Source organism: Candoia aspera, chromosome 10, assembly GCF_035149785.1.
Source record: "Candoia aspera isolate rCanAsp1 chromosome 10, rCanAsp1.hap2, whole genome shotgun sequence".
Taxonomy (NCBI): Eukaryota; Metazoa; Chordata; class Lepidosauria; order Squamata; family Boidae; genus Candoia; species Candoia aspera.
In genome coordinates, this window is record NC_086162.1 from 6155092 (window position 1) to 6179814 (window position 24723).

Below are 24723 nucleotides of genomic sequence, written 5' to 3' on the forward strand. Positions count from 1 at the left end.
TGGTGAAATATTGACTCATTCCGGGGGCCCCAAAAGAGCATGCCTGCCTGTCGAAATGCCATAGCTTGGTTAACAATGTAGTGCAGGGGGTTCCTCAGACCTCAGGTCATGGTATCATTGTTGGTGTTCAGTAGGACAGTCACCTCTGTCTCTCTGTGACTTGATGGCATCATTTTGTCCAAGCTGGATTTCTATTTTTATTTTTTAGATATTTCACTTGAGGTAAGTTCTGATGGTAGCTTCAGTGCCAAAGATGGCAACTACTTAATCTTACTTGTACAACAATTTTGTCACCCCTAATTACAGCAAAATGGGCTTCGTGTATCAATTTTCCATGGTGGCAAGATGAAATGCCAATAATATAAGGAACTGTGCTAAAGAAATTAAATTAAAAAGACATTTGCTTCTTTAATTGCTTCAAGAGAAGGAAAGAGTGGAGGAACACTTAAACTGAACTACCTTGTGTTTAAAAAGTGCAAGATCTGGACTATCCGTATCTTAATAAATCCAAGGCTTGTGTTTTCCCTTGAGCTGTAACATTTCCCTGGAAGTCATTAGTCATATTCATTAGCAAACATTTGGTGTGACCAATTCCTATACTGGAGAAGCTCTTCTAAGACGAGTGCTCTGTCTTGAGTTATTCCCTAAATCTCCTAAGGATGCTTGAAGAATTCAGTCTTTGCTAATTCTGTTAAGAACTGACTTGAGGCAGACCATTTGATGAATATGTAAACTGGATTTTAGTTCCACTGATTTTTTTTTTCTTCAAGTGAAGATGAATGCACTCATTTAACTGGGATGGAATTATGGATTAAAAACATTGGAAAGAGGTAAAGATGAGAAATACGGAGATGCATCTGATCCTAAACTCGATTTTTCGGGTCAGCAGCTTCAAGGTTGGAATGCGTATACTGGCCTGTTGGTGTAATTTTCGAGGTGGTGTTCATCTCCATTCTTCTCCCCTTGCTTTCCATGAAGGTATAACTAACTATAGTTGATTTCTGTTTTAGCTGGGACAAGAAGGGGGTTAGGGAACTCTGATCCGTCTCCTCCAAATACGGCATTTACTGCTCTAAATAATCTTGTGCTGCTTTCTTGGGGAATTCAAAGTGGCATATGTGAGGGTCTTTCCAAACTTTATCCTCACAACTACCACTCTGGTGGAGGGAGGGAGGACTGATAGGGTGTGAATAGTGAGTCATTCGGTGAGAACAAGTGGGGACTTGAAAATGGGTCCTCGGAGACTTCAAAATTAGTTTCTGAACTAAAGCAAGGTAGGAGCTACAGGAAGCAAGAATGCTGCTGAATTGCAAGTCCCAGCATTCCTCATCATTGGCCAGTCTTCCCAGGGATTCTGGGAATGGCTGCACCACATTGGAAGTGGTACAGGTGGCAGGCCTGCACTAGGGAGTGATGGCGTTCCCCAAGCACAGGCAAAAAGAGAGGAAGTGGATTGCAGTCTAACATACAGAGAACCAGAGGCGGCTAATTGTCTGCCTTCTCCCTTGTTTATTATCTCTGTGTTTATTATCTCTAGTGGTTAATGGCTCCTATTTCCTCCGCTCAGAGAGAATACTAATGATGCTGATAGTGGCAAAGTGACCAGCTAAAGCTCTAACACGATGGAAGCTATAGATTTCTTGGATGAAGTAGGAAAATAAAGGATTCCTGCCAAAAGTGGGGAGTCCCACTAAGATATGGGCAAGCTCTGGGCCCAAACAGGCAAACCAACAATGGTTTTTGCAGCAGCAGTTAAGTGAACCACCGTGGGTGTTAAGCGAACCACATGGTCCTTAAGTGAATCACAGGCAGCCAAAATGATTGCTTTGCTATGCAGGTAGTCCTTGCTTAATTACCACAATTGGGACCGGAATTTCAGTTGCTAAGCGAAGCAGTGATTAAACGAATCTGACCCAATTTCACCACCTTTTTGGCAGCAGCGGTTAAGTGAATCGCCATGGGTGTTAAGCGAACCACATGGTCGTTAAGTGAATCACACGTTTTCCCCATTGACTTTGCTTGCCAGAAGCAGGCTGGGAAGGTCAAAAATGGTGATCGCATGACCACTGGACGCTGCAATGGTCATAAATGCAAACTGGTTCCCAAGAGCCCAAATCGTGATTACATGACCACGAGAATCCCACGGTGGTCGTAAGTGCGAGAGCCAGTCATAAGTCAGTTTTTCCAGCACCGTTGTAAATCCGAACTGTCACTAAGTGAATGGTTGCTAAGGGAGGACTACCTGTAGTTTCTGCTGCAAGCATCTCCTTTAGTTTTTGTGCCTCCTTTCTGATTATTATTGTATTATGGGGTGTTGTTGTTTTTTGCTGTAAAGGGGATGTTTTATTCAGCTTGATTGGTCCCTGTTTTTACAACATCCATGCAAAACTTCTTATTTTAAACTCAAATGGCTATTTTCCCATGCCCGGCTTACCCAGGGTTAATTTCTTTAACCTGCTGAATATATCTATTCTGGATACAAGGGCTGGTTTGCATAATCCCCCCAAACATCTTAAATTACACAGGTTGATTTACACACAGACAAAGTTAAACGGTTCATGGTTCAGTGAAACACGTGTTACTGTGTTGAGAACAGAGAAATGGAATAGAGGAAGTTGGTACAAAATAAAACTTCCCGTGGGAGGTTCCTATCTCCATAAATACATAATTCGAGTTTCCTCTTAAGATTCAGGTGGGCTGGCATGAGATGTAAAGTTTCTCTTTTCGTGCAGCCAGGAATGTGGGCAGGGGTAAGCAATTACAGTCTTAAAAGAGCATTTAAAGGGTATGTGTCATGAGCACTGATGGTGAGCAGGAGGGGGCCTCTATCCAGGGGGGAAAACGCATGCGTAGTACTGAGGAATTAAGCAGCCATTCAAAGAGACACAGATCAGACCTGCCTTGACTTTCGGGGTTTATTTGTCTGGGTTTTTCCCACGCTTCTTCAGTTTGTTAGGATTTTTGGTCTTATGTAGCAGTAATAAAACACTAGAGACCTACTCCTCGTCTCAGCGTGATTTCTGACTGTTAGGACAGTATGTTCTCTTTCTGAACTGAACTGAAATAAAAGCAAAAGGAAAGCAAGGAACTTACGATGACAGACAGGGAGGGGGCGGTCCCAAGTGCCATCACCCTGACAGGTAAGGACATGGGTACCCAGTAAATAATACCCATGGTTGCATTGGTAGGAGACGGTTGTTCCAAAACTGTATCTGTGAGGCCCACTTGGTTGCACTTGTCGGACGCTGTTTTCCAGGTGCCCGGGATCACTACAATTTGCAACTGCAAGCAAGTCACAGAAGATAAAAAGAACATTATCAAAAAATGAGGAAGTGTTACAAGGAGGGAAAAGCAACCCACTTGTTTCCTTTTATTTTTGAAACTAACGTAGGAGGACAGGAGATCAACTCAGGGGTATCTGCACATCCAAAGGGGGTGTGGCTCTGATTTGTAGCTGCCATCTTGACTTTTTAAACCCCTCCCACAGATGCCACTGAATCAAATCCTTGTGTCAAAGTTTTCCGACATTTGGTTCTCCCTTCCCGCCTCCCCATTCGAGAGAGAGAGAGAGATGATAGAGAGATTGATGATAGCAGTAGAGATAGAGAGGATAGAGATAAAGATAGGGATGGGGGAGAGAGAGAAAGAGAGAGAGAGATGCCTAGTTTTTGTGAAAACAAATCACTCAGGTGCTGGCAGTTTTGGTCCTAGTTCAGGAATGAAGCAAAGGCAGGACACTCTTTGCAACCCAGAAGAATTTAGGAATCAAAATCCATTTGAGATCTTTAAGCAAAAATGCAGCTGTGTCTCATCCAGTTGGGTGTTTTGGCCTCGGACCTTCTTTATTTATGATGATTACCCACTATAACTACAACTGTATTTATTTATATTTGTCATGAATATGCTTGGAAACTGAGAATATCTTTTGGCCCTTCTAATTTATTTAATGCTGAGGTTTAAATATTTATTGTAATATGGTGCTCAGAATGCCCTGAGTGGGAGGTCCACCTCCTCCTCTGTTCTTCTATTTTTTGCACTTCTTCACCCCCCCCCCCCGTTTTCCTTTGTTCATGGGGGGGGGGTGCTATAAGGGAGAAGGCCCTGCTCCGTTTAATGTAGCAGGAAATGGATTAGTAGAAATTGTACTGAAGAGTGGAATCCTTGGTGCTCTTTGAGTTCAACCTGGTTCAACCCGGAGCCACATATATTCTCTTCTATTATACTGAAGAGGTCTGGTGGTTGGTTGACTAGAGCTTATTGGTAAAGTAAAGCCAAACAATACCCGTGGCTCTTTATGACTTCCACTGCATACATTTAAATAATGGTTTAAACATTATAATTATGGATTTTGGACAGACTTTATTCATTTAGTTTCTGGTTTCATGGTTTTATGGTTTTCACAGTTTTACTGTAGTTCTGAGCCACCCAGAGTTGTGATTTAAGATGGGCAGCCATATACATCTTTTAAATAAAATAAATTATATTATAGTCTGATCTGAGTTTTAATCATCAGCAAACTGTTAAGCTAGGGGCTTCCTTTCCACATTACATGCAAGCTGAACTATCCTGAGTTACACACCCCTCTTTCTTTCAAGAATCTGCTGAGCCACGTTGAGAAGAAACACAGTCATGATATGCTGATGGTGGTTCCATCAGAAGAGACACTGCTTCAGGCTGTAGAACAGAGTTTAGATTGCGGAGATAAAGGGGGGAGGAAGGAGGGGACAGAGAAGCATGACTTACTGCGACAGATGGGCAAGGCGTTACTCCACTGGCCATTAGCCAAGCACTGGGACTTGGGTGTCCCTTCAAGGCGATATCCAATGTTGCATGTAAACTTGGCCACATCATTGAGATTGAACTGAGTGCCCTGGGTCAGACCATTTGTTGGATTGCCTGGGTGACCACAGGTGATAGCTGCAGAGAGAATGCCAAGATATTACATCCCTGCCTTGTTCCCTGGCTGACATATGCATTCCAACTAGGAGCAGGGTATCATGAAGTACTACGGGTGAGATTTCTCCCAGGTGTGCCCATCTTCTGGTAGTGTCTGATTTCTCTCTAACCCATACTATGAAAGTCACCCCTTCGCCTTACTAGGCTGACCCTTAACTAAGCTTTTTTTTAATCTGTTCATTGTGTCCAAGTCTTGGAGACTGCCTGAACAAATCCCTGCAGTTTTCTTGGCAAGGTTTTTCAGAAGTGGTTTGCCATTGGCTTCTTCCTAGGGCTGAGGGAAAGTGACTGGCCCAAGGTCACCCAGCTGGCTTTGTGCCTAGGTGGGACTAGAACTCAGGGCCTCCCAGTGCTTAGCCTGATGCCTTCACCACTGCACCAAACTGGCTCTCCCTAACAAAGCTTAGGAGCAGGTTTTTCAAAGGTTGGGGAAGGAAGATATTGGCAATGCTTTTTTGAAGGAAGAACTTCATTTTTGCAGCAGAGCTTTTTCAGAGACTGCTGGTCTTCATCAGCCCCTCTCTGTTTCTGCCAGCCATTGTTTTTCTGGTACCTTCCAAGGAAAATGGTGTTTTCCACAGTGTGGTTAACAAACCAACAGACAAATAATCCAAACAACAACGTCTAACTACTGGCTGCCAAGAAAAGCTTGACCACTGCTGCTTTACAGACAGAGAAATAATAATAATAATAATAATAATAATAATAATAATAATAATAATAATAATACACCATCAAACAACATCTGCCTATCCCAGGTCCTTGGGAAGATGGATAAAAATGTCAAATCCAGTCTAAACATCTGGCTGACTGTGCAACCAACCTTATTAATAAATAAAATAAAATAATACTAATAGAAACTTGGCTGTGTACCATCACTACAAGCACCATGGGAAGCCTGACCTCCTCCTGAAACTATGCATAATTTGTGCAGATTGCCTTAGTTTGGTGAAGACTAATGATACCATCCTCAGACATTTAATTCAATGTTTTAATGCTGTTGTGTACCAAAGTGTTATGGTAGGTGGTATCGTTTTGCTAACCTTGGCTGATCTTAGAAAGCACAGTTGGGCCTGGTTGGTATTTGGATGGAGACCACCAGGAAGTCACAGAAAATTAAAAAATCCCAGAAGGAAAGAGTAAACCACTTCTATACAGTTTCCAAGGAAAATATATGGATGTGTTCACAGAGTCACCATGAGCTGAGCTTAACCTGAAGGAAGATTTCTCTTTCCAACATTTTATAGGAACACCCTTTATAGAAAATTTCCTCTACATTCCCCCCATGTATCTCCAACTTAGCCAAGCTTATCAGCTCTTCTTAAGCATAATGTTAAAATCCTCAGAGCTGTATACTTACTGAAACAGATTGCTGTCTCCTAAAAAAGTATATTGGGGAATAAATTAAAGGGCGTGCCACAATATTTCCCTTAAAATAGTGAAAGTAAAAGGTAAAGGTAAAGGTTTCCCTTGATGTAAAGTCCAGTCGTGTCCGACTCTAGGGGGCGGTGCTCATCTCCGTTTCTAAGCCGAAGAGCCGGTGTTGTCCGTAGACATTTTCCGGGTCATGTGGCCGGCATGACTACACGGAACGCCGTTACCTGCCCGCCGAAGCGGTACCTATTAATCTACTCACATTTGCATGTTTTCGAACTGCTAGGTGAGCAGGAGCTGGGACGAGCAACGGGAGCTCACCCCGCCGCGCGGTTTCGAACCGCCGACCTTCCGATCGGCAGCTCAGCGGTTTAACCCGCAGCGCCACCGCGTCCCAAAATAGTGAAAAAGCACACTGTAATTAAAATGTTGTTGGCCACATGAAAATGTGGCAAATCAAACTGTCAGCTTTCTAATTCTTGATTTCTTACAGGTCCACATACAAAACATGCTGGAAAATGGTTTTTTTCCCCAGAATCCAACATGAATATTCCGGCTTGATGTACATGTTGAGAATATCACTCTTGTTCCAACCCATTCTCATCTCTCAAGCATCCATTTTTCCCCAGGGGTGTTTATGATGGCCCTTTTCAAGTGCTATGCCTTCTGTTCCTTTCCTAGGACTATGTGTTTCTAAGTTACTATACTATCAGCTTGTCTTTGGGATACTGCCAAGGGTAGGTGCACACCAGGTATATAAAATGGAACATCAGGCAGGATACTTTTCTATAGGCATTGTGAAACCAACTAGAAGGAGCTGAAAGAAACCAGAAGGGATTATGATCATATTTATCCAAAATTGGTTTTCAAATTTGAACAGAGAGTTAATAGCCTGCCAAGGAGAAAGAGGGCAGGCCCTGAAAATATTTATTTCATATCAGAGGACAAGCAAGAAAGAGAAATGATGGTTCAAACCAGCACAGATTCACAGACAGAAACTCTGTTTTAAAAGAACAACTGTACGTTGCAGCAACTGAAGGTTGCACTTACATGGCTATTGACCAGCCCAACCACAAAGACTTTCCTGCTCCTTACAAATACAACAGATCCTATGCTGTACTGATTGTCACATGTTTTGGAAAGCTATTGCCTCTGTGGGGCATCACATAAGGAAAGGACTCCAGTGAGGACCTTGCTCCTGTAAAGATTCCAGGTAGCAATTTGGAATAGCTTAGGAAGCTAATCTACACCACTAGGACCACAATTGCTCAAAGAATAGAGCGGAAATGTTTGTTGCTTCTTAATTAGTAAAATGTGTCATGTTCTCTTTTATCTAAGGAATCTGGCTTTGCACCCAATAGCGTTTCCAGGGATACTCTCTCCCTGGCGGAAAACCTTATGCCTGTTGCATGTCTTAAGGGCAGATCCAAAGGGTTTCTCCATTCCTTGCAGCCTCCAGCAAAATGCATTAGGCATCCAATGAGAAGGGAAGGTGACTGGGCAATTGCACAGATGATCAGCCAAAGAATGTTAATTACAGGTTTTAAGCAACTTGCCTTTTTCTGTGTGGTCTCAGTGCTGCCACATACATGGAAGATTAGCAAACTGATCTTCCCATGGGTAGGTGCTCTGTCAGAACTGTAGGATTTGCTTTGGCATCTTATATACATCTTAAAATGCCTTTTAAATATATGTGATTAGTTTTAGAGCCCCAGAGGAAGATCTGTAGTGGAAGTGTTGGGCATTCTTTACCAAATAAATTACTACTTTGGAACACCATTTGGGCAAATGCAAAGCAAGAGAAATTACAGTAGAAAGACTTGGACTGAATCAGAGCAAATATGTGCTCAGCTAAGCATCCTGTTTCACACGAATGCAACCAAAAGCTCTTGGGTAGAACAAGAGGCAAATGATGATTCCTTTGAAGCTAAATCATAAATCCATGATGGCTTGTAATTCTTGATAAGTCTGTCCTTCTTTGTACAAGCTGAATTTCTTGCAGATCCTCCTAAGTGAATGGTTATCATCATATCTTATGGTAATGAATTTGGTAAATTAATGATGTCATCAGTAGCAGCTCTCACCACTTCTTCTTCAAAGAATTCCTTAAGCCAGAGCTTCTCAACCTTGTCCACTTTAAGATGTGTGGACATCAATCCCCAGAATTCCCCAGCCAGCATGCTGGCTGGGGAGTTATGGGAGTTGAAGTCCACACATCTTAAAGTGGACAAGGTTGAGAAACACTTTGCTAAGCTGACTAAGTCTAAGTGTGGAGAAGAAAATCACAAAAGCATGTAAGATGTCAACACATCCATTAATGAGTTCACTTAGCAAGGTATCAATTAGGTATCAATTTGTTGATTGAATAGATTGGTGACACTCCTGCTGCCCCTCAAACTGTCATAGAGGAAAAGACCTCACAGAAATAAAAACTCTGAACTGGGCTCATAATCAGACCAAGAGTGGGACTGCTGATATGTCATGTTTCCTGTTGCAAGGCATAAGTGCATCACAATGGGGAACATGCACATCAGGAAAGAGGAAGGGATAACCATTATCCTTTAAACACACACATCATCCTTTAAGCACCCAAACCCATAAAATCAATCACCAGGACAATAGGAGCGCACCTCGGACAGGACCTGGAAACCATTAACAGATCGGGGGAACTCCCAGCCATTACCCCGGGGGACGCACCTGCACCGGACGAGGGCAAAGAGACAAAGGAAAACATCGGAGATCGCCCGAATCGCCCATTGTCAGACCCATACCAACTCTAATCACCCATCTGGACCCGGCTTGGGGGACAATGGAGGGTGGAGGAGGACAAGGTCCGCCACTGGGGTATAAACAGGACACCCTGCTACCACACCCGCATTCCCGTCTTTTTCTCCGCATGCATTCTGCTTCAATAAGCTCGGAAATCCTTAGACCCTCTAAGTGAGTCCATGTCTTATTCGAAGTACGGCTACCCTGACATGATAAAACTATATGAACTGAAATCATGGGACATCTGTATTTAGTTTAATTTCCTTAGGATGCACCCTGGAATATTTCAGAAATCATATTTTTGATCCCCTAAAGTATGCAATCCTAGGAAGTTCTGTTTCCACAGCATTTTTTACTGGGTCTGCAGAAGGAGAGGGGTGTTATAGAAATACAAAAAACAGACCAATTAATCCAATCAACTAAACAAAAGGGGTTAAGTTTCGCTCTAAACTTAACTTAAAGTCTGCATAGGGCTAAACAAATTTCATCCCTTCACTCATGTTGTGGGAACATCTAAATTCAGTCAACTGGCCCATTTTGCAAATTTAGTCCTCCAAGAAAAAGAGCTGGAGGGAAAGAGTGTCATGTTCCCCATTGCAAGGCATAAGTGCATCACAACGGGGAACATGCTCATCAGGAAAGAGGAAGGGATAACCATTATCCTTTAAACACACACATCATCCCTTAAGCACCCAAACTCCTAAAACAATCACCAGGACAATAGAAGCACACCTCAGACAGGGCATGGAAACCATTAACAGATCAGGGGAACTCCCACACATTACCCCGGGGGATGCACCTGCACCGGACGAAGGCAAGGAGACAAAGGAAACCATCGGAGATCACCCGAATCGCCCATCGTCAGACCCATACCAATTCAAATCACCCATCCAGACCCGGCTTGGGGAACAATGGGGGATGGAGGAGGACAAGGTCCGCCACCAGGGTATAAACGGGGCACCCCGCTACCACGCCCGCATTCCCGTCTTTTTCTCCGCATGCATTCTGCTTCAATAAACCCAGAAATCCTTACACCCTCTAAGTGAGTCCGTGTCTTATTCGAAGTAAGGCTACCCTGACAAAGAGTGGCTGAAAAAATCAAAACCCCCCATTACTGAACTCACTGCCAAGGACTGGCAGCACTGAACATACCTCCCAAACACTGGCAACTGTGGCCAAGCTATGCCTATTACTACCTGGCCGGTCACTGGAGAAGGGGCTAATAACTGGTGTAACCTTGCCAGTGGAGCTCCAGTAACTCCAAAACTGTGATTTTTTTTTTACTGGAATAATTCCTACCGGGCTTCATGGATTTTTGTTGGTTTGTTTGTTTAATCCATTCAATTGTGTCCGATTCTCAGAGACTGCCTGGACAAGTCCCTGCAGTTTTCTTGGCAAGGTCTTTCAGAAGTGGTTTGCCATTGCCCGCTTCCTAGGGCTAAGAGAAAGTGACTGGCCCAAGGTCACCCAGCTGGCTTTGTGCCTAAGGCAGGACTGGAACTCACAGTCTCCTGGTTTCTAGCCCAGTGCCTCAACCACTACTCCAAACCGGCTCTCGGATTTCATGGATAAGGAATTAGAAAAGAAATATGGGAAATCAATATTGCATATGATAACTCCAGCAAGATTATGGTATGCAAAAAAGCTGGAAAAGCAACGAAATGTCTGCAGTGGAAGAGTGGATTATAAAATTTACTGAACTTGCAGAAATGGTGAAGTTGACTCATTTGCTCAGAGAAAAAATGATAAAGAATTTTCTGAAAGGCTGGAAACCTTATATGGATTTTTGCTGAAAGAATAAAAAATGGATGATTTCTGGATTTGGGCATTTAAAATGAGATGAAGAGGTTGGGGAAAAGCTTAAGATGATAATTACTCAGTAGAAAGAAGGGCAGAAGGCATAATTGTATGCCTTTTTAATTTTTTCTTTCTTTCTTCTTTCTCTATTCCTTATTTTCTACCTTCGTCTTTGTTCTGTGTATTTTTACTACACTGAAAAATTCTAATAAAAATATATACACAAAACTAGTGACTTTTGACCCAGTTAATGAGATTCTGTGTGCTGATCACTGCTAAATTGATCTTGTTGGTCAGTAGCTCGGCCGGAGGACAGAGCCAGATGGCCAGCATTACCACCGAGCTCCATTCCTCCGCCCTTTGCAAGATCTTCTTTTTTCAAAGATGGTATATAACAACAAAAAGGGATGAAATATGAAATCTCAGATAAATATTTTTTTCAAGGTAGGAATGAGGATAAACATTCAAACTCTGTATTTTTCTTTAAAGGACTGTACAGATGGAGAACAGAGAGGTGGAGAGAGCTTCCACCTGCCAAGGGGTGGGTTGGGGTGGGATGGAGCGAAGACAAGGTTGGTCTAACCTCTAGCAATTTCCAAAATGCTGTTTTTCATAGGTGCAGATATTACAAGGAACTCCCTTGGAGAAGCAAGAAATATCTGCCAGAGATTTTAGTTGGAGTAAAAGGGGGCAATATGTCAAAACCTATTTCATCATGGTACAGATGGAATCCATTAACCCAAGGAACACTGGCTATGTATTTGTGAATGAGGTTTCCAAAACAGACCTTATATTTATGGAAGTTACATTTATAGAAACATACATTAGGAAAAGGCATATTTTTAAAGCTATACAGTATATTGCAGGGATCATCAAAAAACATTAAAAAATACCATTGCAGCTACAATGGGACCATCAAAGCATTGCCTGATCATTATTATAATTGTTGTTTGTTTGGGTGCATCTTGACTATTTTTATCAAGCCTTGTGGACATCCCAATATGCTGGGATCCCTGTGTGTGTGTGTGTTTTTTTAATGACTTTCTAAGAGTATGAGGTTTTAAAAGTTCATAGAGGAAACAGAACACCTCTGTTGAGACACAAATGCACATAAAACGATGCTTATCAGAGACATTTTTGAATAATAACTTTCCAGTTTTAAAACCTGGATGGAATATGGGATCATCTGCGAACACGTCTTTAGTGTTTTATATCTTTTTATTGAATATCTCAGGTGTATTGCAAACTGCCCTTTATATTTTCAGCTGTTATTAGTTTCCAAAAACGATGCTTACAAATTAGGGTCTGCCGGCTAATAACTTTACTTGCCCAAGTATCAATACAGTTAAGGAACTACCTGCCCCGTTCACTAGGATGACTATTGGCAACTTCAACCCTCACTGCCACCACCTGTGAGATGACTATTGGCAACTTCAACCCTCACTGCCACCACCTGTGAGATGACTATTGGCAACTTCAACCCTCACTGCCACCACCTGTGAGATGACTATTGGCAACTTCAACCCTCACTGCCACCACCTGTGAGATGACTATTGGCAACTTCAACCCTCACTGCCACCACCTGTGTGGTGACTGTTGGCAACTATTGAAGTTGCCAATAGTCACCCTAGTGAAGGGGGCAGGTAGTTCCTAACAGTACAACAACACCACTAACAGTATTATCAAAGAATGAAAACATATTATCAAATTACTTAAGCTCAAAATCGATGTGTCTCTTCAATGTACTGTATATGGCCCCCAACTTGCTGGGCAATGCACTTAACAGCAGCAGCAGCAGCAGCAGCAGCAACAGGAACAACAATTTATTAAACTTGTACGCTACCCGAGTCCCAATGACTCTGGGTGGCTCGCAACAGCCAAACAAAGGAATTACAATAAAACCAATAAAGCAGAAAAGATGAAGATACAAGATGGCAGGTGCGACCGGCCAGACGGAATGAAGCCAGGGGTCTCAAAAAGTCTTGTGTGATCTTGTGCCAGACTATTGAAACTTGCAAGATTTTTGGCAACTGCAGAGACATCAGGGAAAGCAGGGCTGAAGAACGGGGCAAGTGCACCCTCATCCCTTTTTCCTTCCTGAGCTCGTCACCAAAGCTGTGGCTAGGCTCAACCTGCACCCCCGTGCAGCTCTGTGATTCAAACGGCAACATACTTACGCACACAAACAGGAGTCTTTCCGGACCAGCGGTGATCTTGCTGGCAGATGCGGACAGACATGCCAATGAGCCGGAAGCCAGGGTTGCACTGGTACACTACACTGCCACGGTAGCTGTAGTTCTCACCATTTATCTGGCCGTTGACAATGGAGCCTGGTTCACCACAGTGACCCGCTGGACAGACAAGAAAATAGGTGGAGGCAGAAAAAAAAAGGTAGAATTATTGATAGTCCAGTGCAGAATGTAGCCTTCCTGTGTACCCATCAACCTTAGGAAACACACACACACATGTGGCTAGATATTCTGGGAGGCACATTCCCAGCACATCTGCCACCAGTTTAGAGAAGGTTTGCATAGATACTCAGCAGCACAGTCTGAACAGTGAGGTAGAGGGGGAAAAAAGAAACAAAAAACGATTTAACCACTATAGAGGTCTGGCTTGCTTGTATCTTGTGAAAGCCCAAGAGATTTTTGAATTATCATATTTGCAGGAGGACCATTTACTTTTTGAAAGGATGTTTAGCCAAGGATAGGCAACCTTTCAAGATCCAAAGGACAAAAACAAATTGGAAATTCATATTCTCATTGAGCTAACCAATTATTGCGTCAGTATACATTTTGTGCTCCACTTGCATATGTAACTCAGTAGGATATGTCCTCAGGGATGGAAGTTTTTACTAGTTAAAGAGGAAAAAGAAAGGAAGGATCTGGCACCCTTTTCAGATAATTCATTCCCACTTTCTGGAAAAAAGAAAAAAAAGGAAATTGAGCCAAGAATAATGTCCAGAGAACTCAGAGGCATCTTCAGGGCAGTGAAAAAAGTCAAGATGGGGGTCCTCTCACAATGTGATCAAAGCCCTGCTCCTTTTTTTATGGATGTCACATGCATGACACATGCAAAAAGGGGTGGGGCTTTGGTGGAATTGTGTGGCTACCATCCTGAATTTTTTTTATCCCCCCTGAGACATCTCTGAAAGAGCTTGTCCCACATAGTTTATGTCTGCATCATCTCTGAACCTCTTGGTGTGCCAAAAGATGAGATTCTTCTTTCTTTTAAATGGGTAGTGACATTGACATTGACAAGACTTATTGCTATGCTGGGCGAAAAATCTTATAAATACCCAAAAAGCTAATAATAAATTAAAAGAAAAGATATAGTAAATTAGATCAGGATTCCAAAGATGGCATCAGACAAATCCAACCATGAGAGAGAAGTTCAAGAGACCTTTGCATGTATCGAAAAGTTATAAAGCAAGAAACAGGGAAGAAAGACAGCAAGAATTCATTACAGTTTTCATTAATTCTGTTTATTAAGACTATTCAAGAAGTTTCCCCAGCTGGAACTGATAATGAAGGAAGTACAAAATAAGGTTTAATTTAACCAAAAGCAAAATGAAAGATACTGTACTGTTGGTAGAAAGAGGCCCACACGGTGCAGTATTTCATTCTGCAGCACGAAGAAAAAAGAAATGCTGCAGCTGCAACACAGAGATTGAAAGCAGCTGATTAAAACTGCCCCTTATAAATTTATCAACTGAAATTGTGGTGGATTAATCTATTGCTTTCCTTTGACCTTGCAGCCCTAGTTCTAGCATTCCATAAATATGGGGGGGGGGGGGCAAAAACATACTCTGAACAGTCTTCTGGTCTGTTATTCGGGACTATGAATGACCCCCAGCTTATCAGGTCAACAGCAGTCAAATACTCACCCAAGCATGTCACTTCTAGTCCACTCCAAAGACCATTCGCCATACACTCTCGCACACGAGAGCCCACCAAGGTGTAGCCGCTATTGCAGGAGAAGATGGCAGTAGCTCCGTAAATAGTTAAGGTCCCAATCCTGTTTCCATTGGATGGCATGGGCAAGTCTCCACAGGAGATTACTAAAATTAAGATACACACACACACACAAACTTTATGACTTAGAATATCCCGCAAAGGACACAGGGACAGTAAAGAATTCTGACAAAGGAGAATTCACTGTCTTTTCAGACTTGGGTGTGCAGGCAACTGTAAGCTATAGTTTGTTCAATCATCCTGTATTCAATGAACCTCAAGTGGCCAGCTTTGTAGAACATATTATGGAGGGCTTCACGGTACTCACCAATCCATACCAAGCGTTTTAGTGTGTTGTGAAGAAGTGACCAGCTTTCAGTGAGCATGCACCTCCTAAGCCCATTTTTGTGGCTACCCAAATTCCCTGCCCCCAAACCATATTGCATCACAAAACTTTGGCAACAAAATGGAGTCTTGAGGCAGTATGATTTGAAAAGGAAACAATAATTTTAGAACCTAGCACACCAAAAAATTGGTGTGCTAGGTTCTGTTAAGTGATACACACATCTCCAAGAATTCAAAGAGCTGGTAGCTTTTCCAACCGCATAATTGTTTGGGAACTGAAATGGTTCCCTGTAAGATATCCATATTTCTCTTCTCTTCTCTTCTCTTCTCTTCTCTTCTCTTCTCTTCTCTTCTCTTCTCTTTTCTCTTCTCTTCTCTTCTCTTCTCTTTTCTCTTCTCTTCTCTTCTCTTTTTATTCTATTTTATTTTACTTGTATGCTACCCATTCCCAAAGCTTGTGGGAGGCTAACAGTGTCATAATAATGTAAAAAGTAAGAGCCACAAAGGAAAGTCCCATCCCCCAATCTGATCTGATCAGATGGGCAGATGAATGCAAGAGAAGGTGGATCAAAAGGTAACTCAGTTTGGAGCCATATAGGACCTTCAGGGTGAAAAACAGCATCTTGAATCACACTCAGAAGCCAACTGGCAATTATTGCAGCTCCCAAAGCAGTGGGGTCACCCAAGTATATTGGGACATACATCACTGCCCAGGCTATCACATCCTACACCAGCTGTAGCTTCTGAATGCTCTTCAAGGACAACCCCATGTAGACGACCTTACAGGAGGTGACTAGGGCATGAATGACTGTGAGCAGAGCTTTCTGGTCCAGGAATGTCTGCAACTGCTGCATAAGATGCTATTGTGTGAAGGCTCTCCTAGCCACAGCTGTCATTTTCTCATTGAGCAAGAGCAGTGAGTCTAGAAGGAACCCAGATTGTGGACAGCTTCTGAATGGGGAAGTACAACTCCTTGAGTCAAAGACAGGATTCCCCTGGAATAATTAGGCCTATGGACCCAAAGCCACTCTGTCTTGGAGGGATTCAAGGAGTCTGTTCCTCCCCATCCAGGCATGGGAGCCTCCAGGTCAGCACTTCTACCAGGTGCTGATGTATAATTGGTTGTCATCAAAATGACTGATGGCACCAAACATCGTGCTGACAGATGACTTCCCTAGCCATTTTTATGTACATTTGGAAAAGAAGTGGCAAAGAAAGAGAGCCTTAAGGCATTCCACAAAGTAGAACTCTCTGGGCAGATCCTCCCCCACCCCATCCCTGCACAGGAGCTGCTCCTTCAAGGAGGAGGAGAACCACTGCAAAACAGTGCTCTCCAATTCCTCAGAGATGGTCCAGGAAGACACCATAGTTGATGGCATCAAATGCTGCTGAGAGATCATGGACTAGAAGGGCTGCACTCCCTTGATCTCAGTCTCTCCACAGATCATCCCCAAGCATGACCAATGCAGTTTCCATGCTATATGCTGGCCTGAACCCTGACTGCTAAAGTTCCAAATAATCTGCCTCCTCTAGGGCTTTCTGGAATTGTAGGACCACCACGTTCTCTACAATCTTTCCTAAGGAGGGAAGGATGGAGACAGGTCTAACATTATCCTGAGCATCAGACTGAATGAAGGCTTCTTAAGCAGGGGGTGTCCCACAGCCTCTTTCAGAGGTGAGGGAAATACCCTCTCAAAGAAGAGTTGATTACTGCTCAAATCCAGCCTTCTGTCACCTCATGGGAAGCCTTAACCAACTAGGAGGGGCAGGGATCCAACTGGGAAGCAGCACAGTTAGCACTATGCAGAGCCTTGCCTGCTTCTTCAAGACTCACCAACTCAAACGGATGCCAGATCACTTCATTACCCAAAGCCACAGTCACTATTAGCATTGCAATCCATCTGTTCCATTTATATAATCATTATATAATTATACCAAATACTGATGCAGATACTGTCATCCTCACAGGCACACCCAGTGTAAGATTCCTTTGGATTTCTCATTCCTAAAATGCTCACTTACTTCTACAGACTGGCATGGGTTCTCCTATGCTCCACGTCCCATTGGCCTGGCAGCTGATGACACGGTGCCCAATGTAATAATAGCCTGGGTCGCAGATCAACAAAAGTTGTGCATTGTACTGGTACTGGGTCTCGTGGATCAGCCGCCATCTCCCATGTTCCACAGCAATGCTGCTGATGTCAGGACAGCTGACCGCTGGATATGCCAAGAGATGGAAACAGAAACAACCCACGTCTTTATAGCATTAAAAACAGTCACACTGCAGGCCTCCTGAACGGGCCACTCTAGCTGAGAATGGCCAGCTAAGTGAAAGCTACAAATAAAATGAGAAAGTTGCATTTATCATTGCCATTGTACAGCCTGAAGTGTACTTGTTCTAAACCAGCGGTCACTTGAAAATGGTCTGGAATTTGTCACAAAGCTGAATGCAGTTAGGATGCACACCTTGGAGGCAACACTGAATGATTTCCAAACAATGTGGGAGATGAAACCCTGTGATAACTAAATGGAATGTCAGTATCTACTGTATGGGGAGGACAAACTGAAGGGAAGGCAAGTCTCTTAAAGGTGCTTAATAACGTCAGCTACAAATGGAGCCTTTACCTTCTGAGATAACACATACTTGCATATCAGATAATAGAAATAATCAATATAGGAAGAGTTACATTCGCATGGGAAACTGTCTCAGTGCATCTACAAAATGGCCAGAGCTGGGCACAAAAGCGCCTTTCAAATGGCTCCACCAAACTATCGACCGAGTATCTGGGAGGATGATTTCTTTGAACTTCAGTGAACTTCCCTTCACCAGGAGAGTAGCAGCCCAGCTGAAAAAGTCCAGCAGGAAGAGTTCCCTCATGAGAACTTTCTTGGGTTTGAATACAAGAGGAATATTCATACCTGGCCCTGTGGAACATGAGACATTTCTATACCTTATTTCTCATTTCCCAGGAAGCATCTGACTAACCGCCATTGTTAGTAGAATAGTCAACTAGGTGGTCTTTTAAATCCAACTCAGCAGGCCTCTGGTTGCTTTTTAAATGATTCTGGGTGCTTATTAAGACACATGCATCATTCTTAAAAAGAGGCAAGGAATGTGAAAGATTGAATATGGTCCACATTACACTCACCCGCACATGGAGGAGGGTTATTGCCATTGCTCCACTGTCCATTAGCCAGGCATTCAACACTGGAGTTATCTTGGGCCTGGAGGTGAAAGCCCTCCTTGCATTGGTAAACTGGTTTGCTGCTCATGGTGTAGTCCTTGCCAGAAACAACCCCGTTCTTTGGAGCTCTGGGAACTCCACAGGAGATTGCTTGGAAGGAAAAGTCAAGACATGTGATTGCTTGCATTCACACAAAGTCTTTGCTTCCATAGTTAGCTGTGTTCCAAAATCAACTGTTCGGATTGTCTTCAACCTTGCCTATCCAATGCATACATAACAGCATTCACAGTTAACCACAATGATGCCAAAAGGACATGCATGTTATGGCATCACACAAATGCTGCAATTACATACTTGCATATCTGATGCAGGTAGAGGAGTCAGGGTGAAGTCACCACACATGTGTTGTGATGCATCCTTGTCACCACACATGTCATGATGCATCCTTTGCCATCCCCAACCTCCAAACACCCCATATGCTTCCCCCAACCTCCACAGATACCCATCTGTGTACAAGCATATTATTTGAATTTCTCTTTGCACAACACACAAACACATTCCAGTGTGACTTCCTCCAAATGAGCCAACCACAAAGACATATGAATTAATACATAATCCCCAAAGAGGGACAACATGTGGGCCAGGAAGCCAGATAATTTGTGACCAGTATTGGTTGGGGTTACAGTTCCTTTTGAAGATGGAAGATTTGCCTGGTCTTGGGGCTTTCTGTGGAAGTAAGAAAAGTGATAGTAGCTAGAAATGTTTTGAGCTTGTGATGGAACACCCAAGAACAAACCTTGCCTCAGTCATCCATGCCCAGCTGAGATCCTAGCTAGATTCATGCTACTGAGACCTGTTTCTGAAGGCAAATCAGAAACCACAGTTCATGTAAGTGCTTGCAAGTTGATGGGGAAAGTCAGTTGACGTTAAGTTGGTGGGCCACCTTTAACAGACTAGCATTGATCTTTATGGTTTGGGCCCAGATTATATGAAGGACTTCACTTTGAGATTGGCTTCCAAATCCTCTGTGATAGATTCAAGGGATGGGGCCATTTCAGCTGCGGTCCCAGAATTTGTAGAATATTATCCTCACTGAAGTAGATTAAGCCTTTTCAAGTTAGTCCTTTAAACAAACTTTAAATAGATATTTATTTTGAACTTCCTGCACTGTGGTTTTTTAATTTGGTTTTTATGCTTTTAAACCTTGGGCTGGACTTGGTAGTACCTTTATGTCATGTTCACCGTTCCGATGTTTCTGCATCATAACGGTTCGCTTGCCATGGTGCTGATACGTGTCCTGGCTGGGAGGGTGCTGCTGCGAGTCTTGTACTGAAAACGTGCTGATCTGTGCCAGGAAGAATGTGTTTAGACTATCTCTGAAATGTCAAGGTCTCTTTGCCCGTTGAGCAGCAGAGCTCATTAGGAGCACCTGGGAATGTGGGGTGAACTGTATGTGAGGGAGGGGCTGGGCTGCTGTTTGTAAAGATGCTATTTAGTTTGAGTTTAGGCGCGCTTTTCTCATTCTCAGCTTTTTACCTGTTTGCACCCTTTTCTAAATAAACTCAGAACCTGAATTGTGCTTTTGAGTCTGAGCGTTTTATTGGAATTAAGGCAACCATCACACTTTATCGGTTTCATTGGTATTTCTTAAGGTGCTATGCAGCTGTTGTTGTTGGGGTTTTAAGTCTCATGGCTTCATTGTCTTGTTTTTATTTAGGTGATCCATTTGTTCTGCAGATTGGAAATTAGCTTGTGAGGACCTGCATAACCCTAAAAGGGGCATGTTTTTAAGTAACATCTATTTTCCTCCTAAAAGATAACCGTTTGTGAATCTACTCCCTTAGTACAGACAGCTCATCATTGAGAAGTTACAATGTCTATAAACTTTCTGTGACATAATAGCAATTTGGACAATGATCTGCTGAATGTTCATTTCAATTACAGGAACTCAAATTTGTGGACATATCTAACTACCTTTCCCCAGGATACATTTGCCCGCAAGCTGGGCAGGCCAGCCAAGGACCAGCAGAATTGTGGTTAGGGATCTGGGCCTAAAGGCAAGCCAAGGTGAGAAGATCATCCAAACCCGCAGCATAAACATCCAGATGGCATTTAGGTTAAAAAAGGCCCTTTTGAGAAAAAGGTAAGAGTGAATAGGAGGAAACGGAAGGCCGGAGAGGGATTTTACAAGAACAGCTATGGCAGATGGTGAAAGGAACACCATCGTGATAGTACAACAGGAAGGTCTGATTTGTTCCAGCAGGGCCTTCTTAATCAAGGACACGCACTCCATCACCTTCCACAAGAGTGCCAGATCTGCCTTTCTTACTGGACATAATTGGCATAAGTAGCAAACTTAGAAAGAAATGCAATAGGGAGGGAAGAAAGAAAGAAAGAAAGAAAGAAAGAAAGAAGGAAGGAAGGAAGGAAGGAAGGAAGGAAGGAAGGAAGGAAGGAAGGAAGGAAGAAGGGAGGGAGGGAGGGAGGGAGGGAGGGAGGAAGGAAGGAAGAAGAGGGAGGGAGAGAGAGAGGGACAGAAAGAAAGAAGAGGGAGGGAGAGAGAGAGAGAAAGAAAGAAAGAAAGAAGAGAGGGAGGGAGAGAGAGAGAGAAAGAAAGAAAGAAGAGAGGGAGGGAGGGAGAGAGAGAGAAAGAAAGAAAGAAGAGAGGGAGGGAGAAAGAAAGAGGGACAGAAAGAAAGAAAGAAGAGGGAGGGAGGGAGAGAGAGAGAAAGAAAGGAAGAAGAGAGGGAGGGAGAGAGAGAGAGAAAAAGAGGGACAGAAAGAAAGAAAGAAGAGAGGGAGGGAGGGAGAGAGAGAAAGAAAGAAAGAAATAAGAGAGGGAGGGAGAGAAAGAGAAAGAAAGAGGGAAAGAAAGAGGGAAAGGAAGGAAGGAAGGAAGGAAGGAAGGGAGGGAGGGAGGGAGGGAGGGAGGGAGGAAACTGTACAGACAGATCCAGCTGGCCCGTGTGGATGCCATCAGTCGCATCCTAGCTTTGTGAAGATAACTGCGTGCATGCCACCCGAACCACTAAGGAGCTCAGCAAAACCTCTGGCAAGGCCGGGCGTCTAGACGGCTAAGTGTGATGAATACCAATTTCATGGAGTGGCGACAGCAAGGAGAAAGGAGAGGCGGCTGAAAATCCATGCTTCTGACTGGCTGCAGGCCTGCCGTCTCTGCAGCCTTCAAGGGTTACCTTATCAAAACAACCCGGAGGGCCACCTGTGCCGCTCACGTGCCCCAAACCGTCTGCCAGTTTGTGAGCGCTCTGGTCACCCGCTGGCCCCTGTGAGAACATCGCGAGCGGGTGGGATGGTTGGGGCTGGCTCTTTAGCCAGTCTCTTTCCACGCAAGCCACACAGGCCTCGCTGTTCCTTTGCCCATCTGCACCACTCTGAAGAGATCAGGGAACAGACGAGATTGGGGCGATGCCACTGATGGCATGCAGCATTCTGACCTGCCTAGTGCTGCACTCTGGGGCCATCTGTTAGTTTCAACAGGCGGGGGGCTTTGCTGAAAACGCTGTGAATGGGCTTTACAGCAGCTGCGGTCCTGGGGTTGAGGAAAGAGCAAGAGAATTCGTTGCAAGGCCTGCTCGCCGTATCAGGATCGCTACGGCTTGCTCTCGTAGCTGTGGAAGGCTGCTGGGACTGTGGATGGGGGTGCTTAGAGGCACCGATTAGCTACCAGGTGAATAAACTGAAGCTCCGTTCCGAGCAGGAATAGAGTTTAACCGTGGGAGGCTCTTCAGAACTTGGTATAGGTTCCAGTTCTGTTCTGAATGAAAGGAAGAGGGAGGGAGGGAGGGAAAGAAGGAGAGAAAGAGAGAAAGAAAGAGAAGAGAAGAGAGAGAGAGAGAGAGAGAGAAGGAGCAAGAGAAAGAGAGAAAGAGAAAGAGCAAGAGGGAGGGAGGGAGGGAGGGAGGGGGGAGCGAGGGAAGAAAGAAGCACCAGGATCAGATCCTTGCTCAACAACCACAACTGGGACTGGAATCTAAGCGATGCAGTCATTAAATGAGTCCAACCCAATTTTACAACCTTTTTGTGGCAGTCGTTAAGCGAACCAAGTGGTCATTAAGCGAATCACATGGTTGCCCATTGATCTTGCTTGCTGGAAGCTGGCTGGGAAGGTTGAAAATGGCAATCACGTGACCCTGGGATGCTGCAACGGTCATAAATGTGAACCAGTTTCCAAGTGCCCGAATCATGATCACATGACCATGGAGACGCTATGGCAGTCGTAAGTGTGAGGACCGGTCATAAGTTGGTTTTTTCAGTGCTGTCATAAGTCTGAACTGTTTCTAAATGGATGGTGTTTAAGCAAGGACTACCTGTACTCAGCAGAAAGGGAATTTCTGGACCCACATCAGGTCCTGAAGCACAGGCAGGATTTCTTTTATTTCAGCAGCAGAATCCAAACTTAGGGAAAATTACTGCAGCTATCCTACATGCCTTGGGAATCTACTTGTTCAGGCTACTCTCCATTTTTTTAACAAAAAAATATTTGCAAAAGAAAAATTCAAGGAAATCAAGGAAGAATTTACATGAACATTCATTACTCATGGACCACTCAATCTTAGATACATGTTGATATCATAGTATGCAGTTAATCAGTTTAGTTTAAAACCCTTTAAATAACTTAAGTGGAAATGAAACAAATACAGTAGTATAAGCAGACCAAATTCCTTAATACCCCTCCAGTTGAGACTCCTATTGAAGAATGTGTGTTCAGATATAAAAACATCCTCTGGAGTATTGTACATTTGATGTGGAATAGATACCCTTCTTCAACTTGGTTGGTTGCACTGAAGTTTGAGGATTTATTAAAGGAGATAAAGTTTGAACCCAGCTGTTAAGAGTTTGTAGGACAAATGGGGGAGTTTAAATGTTTATAAGCTACTCTTTAAAGAATCAGAGGAAAGAGGATCCTTGGAGATGCTACGGCGAATAGAGGTAGAGGTACAGATTAAGGAAGCAGTAAACTGTTTGCTGTAGGTATGGTGGAGTCAGTGCAGTAGAGACCTGGAGGGCTTTTTTATTTTATTTTTTCCCAAGGAAGAAACAAAGCTCAAGAGTTGGGAAGGATGGAGAGAGAGAGAGAGAGACCCATGTGGGGAGGAAGGGGTGGAGCAGAAATAGTTTAGCCCGGTGTCATAGCTAGGAAACAACTGAAAGTTAGCCTAAGGCAGGCCGCCTAAGGAGATAAGTAAGAAAAAGACTACCCATGAGAAAGAAAGAAGTAAAAAGGAAGGAGCTGTGGCTTTCCTACTTGCCCAAATCAGGTTCCATTTCCACACAGGGAACGGAGGAAGTTTCGGGATACAAAGGAATCAGGAGTTGGGGTTGCCAAATGCTCAGCCAGGAGAGGAGACCACAAACTTCACCAGTGGAGGAATTGACCAATAATTTGACTGGGGAAGGATTGGGGCTTGCAAGATCCAAAAGGCACATCAGAGAAGAGAGAGAAGGACTGGAGCGGTCAGATAAAGAGAGATCCAACTCAAGAAGAGGAGAGGAAACTGCTACACCCACAGCTGTGGTCTTCTGGCATTTTTCCAAAGGGAGAGAAAAGGGTAGGTTTGTTTCAATATGTCCTGTGCCTTAAATGGATATGAATGAGAACAAGAGAAAGAGAGAAAGAGAGAGAGAGACTCAGCATAAGTCTCCCTGCAGGACAAGTGAGGAAAATTCCACTGCATTCATAGCGTAGTGCTATTTTGAGTTATTCTTGTAGGCCTGTGCAGTAGAGGTAGTCCTCACTTAACAACCATTCATTTAGTGATGGTTCAGACTTACGATGGTGCTGAAAAACCCGACTTATGACCGGTCCTCACACAGCCATTGTAGCGTCCCCCGTGGTCACATGATCACGATTTGGGTGCTTGGCAACCATTTTGCATTTATGACTGTCGCAGTGTCACATGGTCACGTGATCCACCATTTTCGACCTTCCTGGCCAGCTTCTCGCAACAAAATCAATGGGGAACCATGTGATTCACTTAACAACCAAGTGGTCCGCTTACCGCCCAAGGTGATTCACTTAACGGCTGCCACAAAAAAGGTCATAAAATCGGGTCAGATTCGCTTGATGATTGCTTCACTTAGCAACCAAAATTCCAGTCCCAATTGTGGTAGTTAAGCAAGAACTATCTGTACTGTCTGTATATCTGTATGGTTTCTAGTTCCTTCTTCCAAGTAATGAAGCTGTTCTTGGTTGTTCACAACTAGAGGCTTGATTACTTGTTGGATTCCAAGAATTGGTGTGAAGAAAGAACCCACTAGCATCTCCCACTGGTTGGAGAATTAATGCCAGGCTGTTTAGAAGTAAATTGGGAAGGACCAGAAAG

The 24723-nt window shown here is 43.6% G+C and overlaps 1 protein-coding gene across 2 annotated transcripts in view; it reads right to left on the reverse strand.

Annotated features, from left to right (window-relative positions):
* The window catches only part of CSMD2 (CUB and Sushi multiple domains 2), a 643348-nt gene that overhangs the window by 36974 nt on the left and 581651 nt on the right, over positions 1-24723 (reverse strand). For both annotated transcript variants that reach the window (XM_063311620.1, XM_063311621.1), the window contains 6 exons: positions 18344-18529; positions 17217-17411; positions 14783-14956; positions 13074-13247; positions 4744-4917; positions 3094-3282 (listed from right to left, as the gene is read on the reverse strand). In XM_063311620.1, coding sequence (XP_063167690.1) covers positions 3094-3282; positions 4744-4917; positions 13074-13247; positions 14783-14956; positions 17217-17411; positions 18344-18529 — 1092 coding nt within the window. The remainder of the gene's footprint in view (positions 1-3093; positions 3283-4743; positions 4918-13073; positions 13248-14782; positions 14957-17216; positions 17412-18343; positions 18530-24723) is intronic.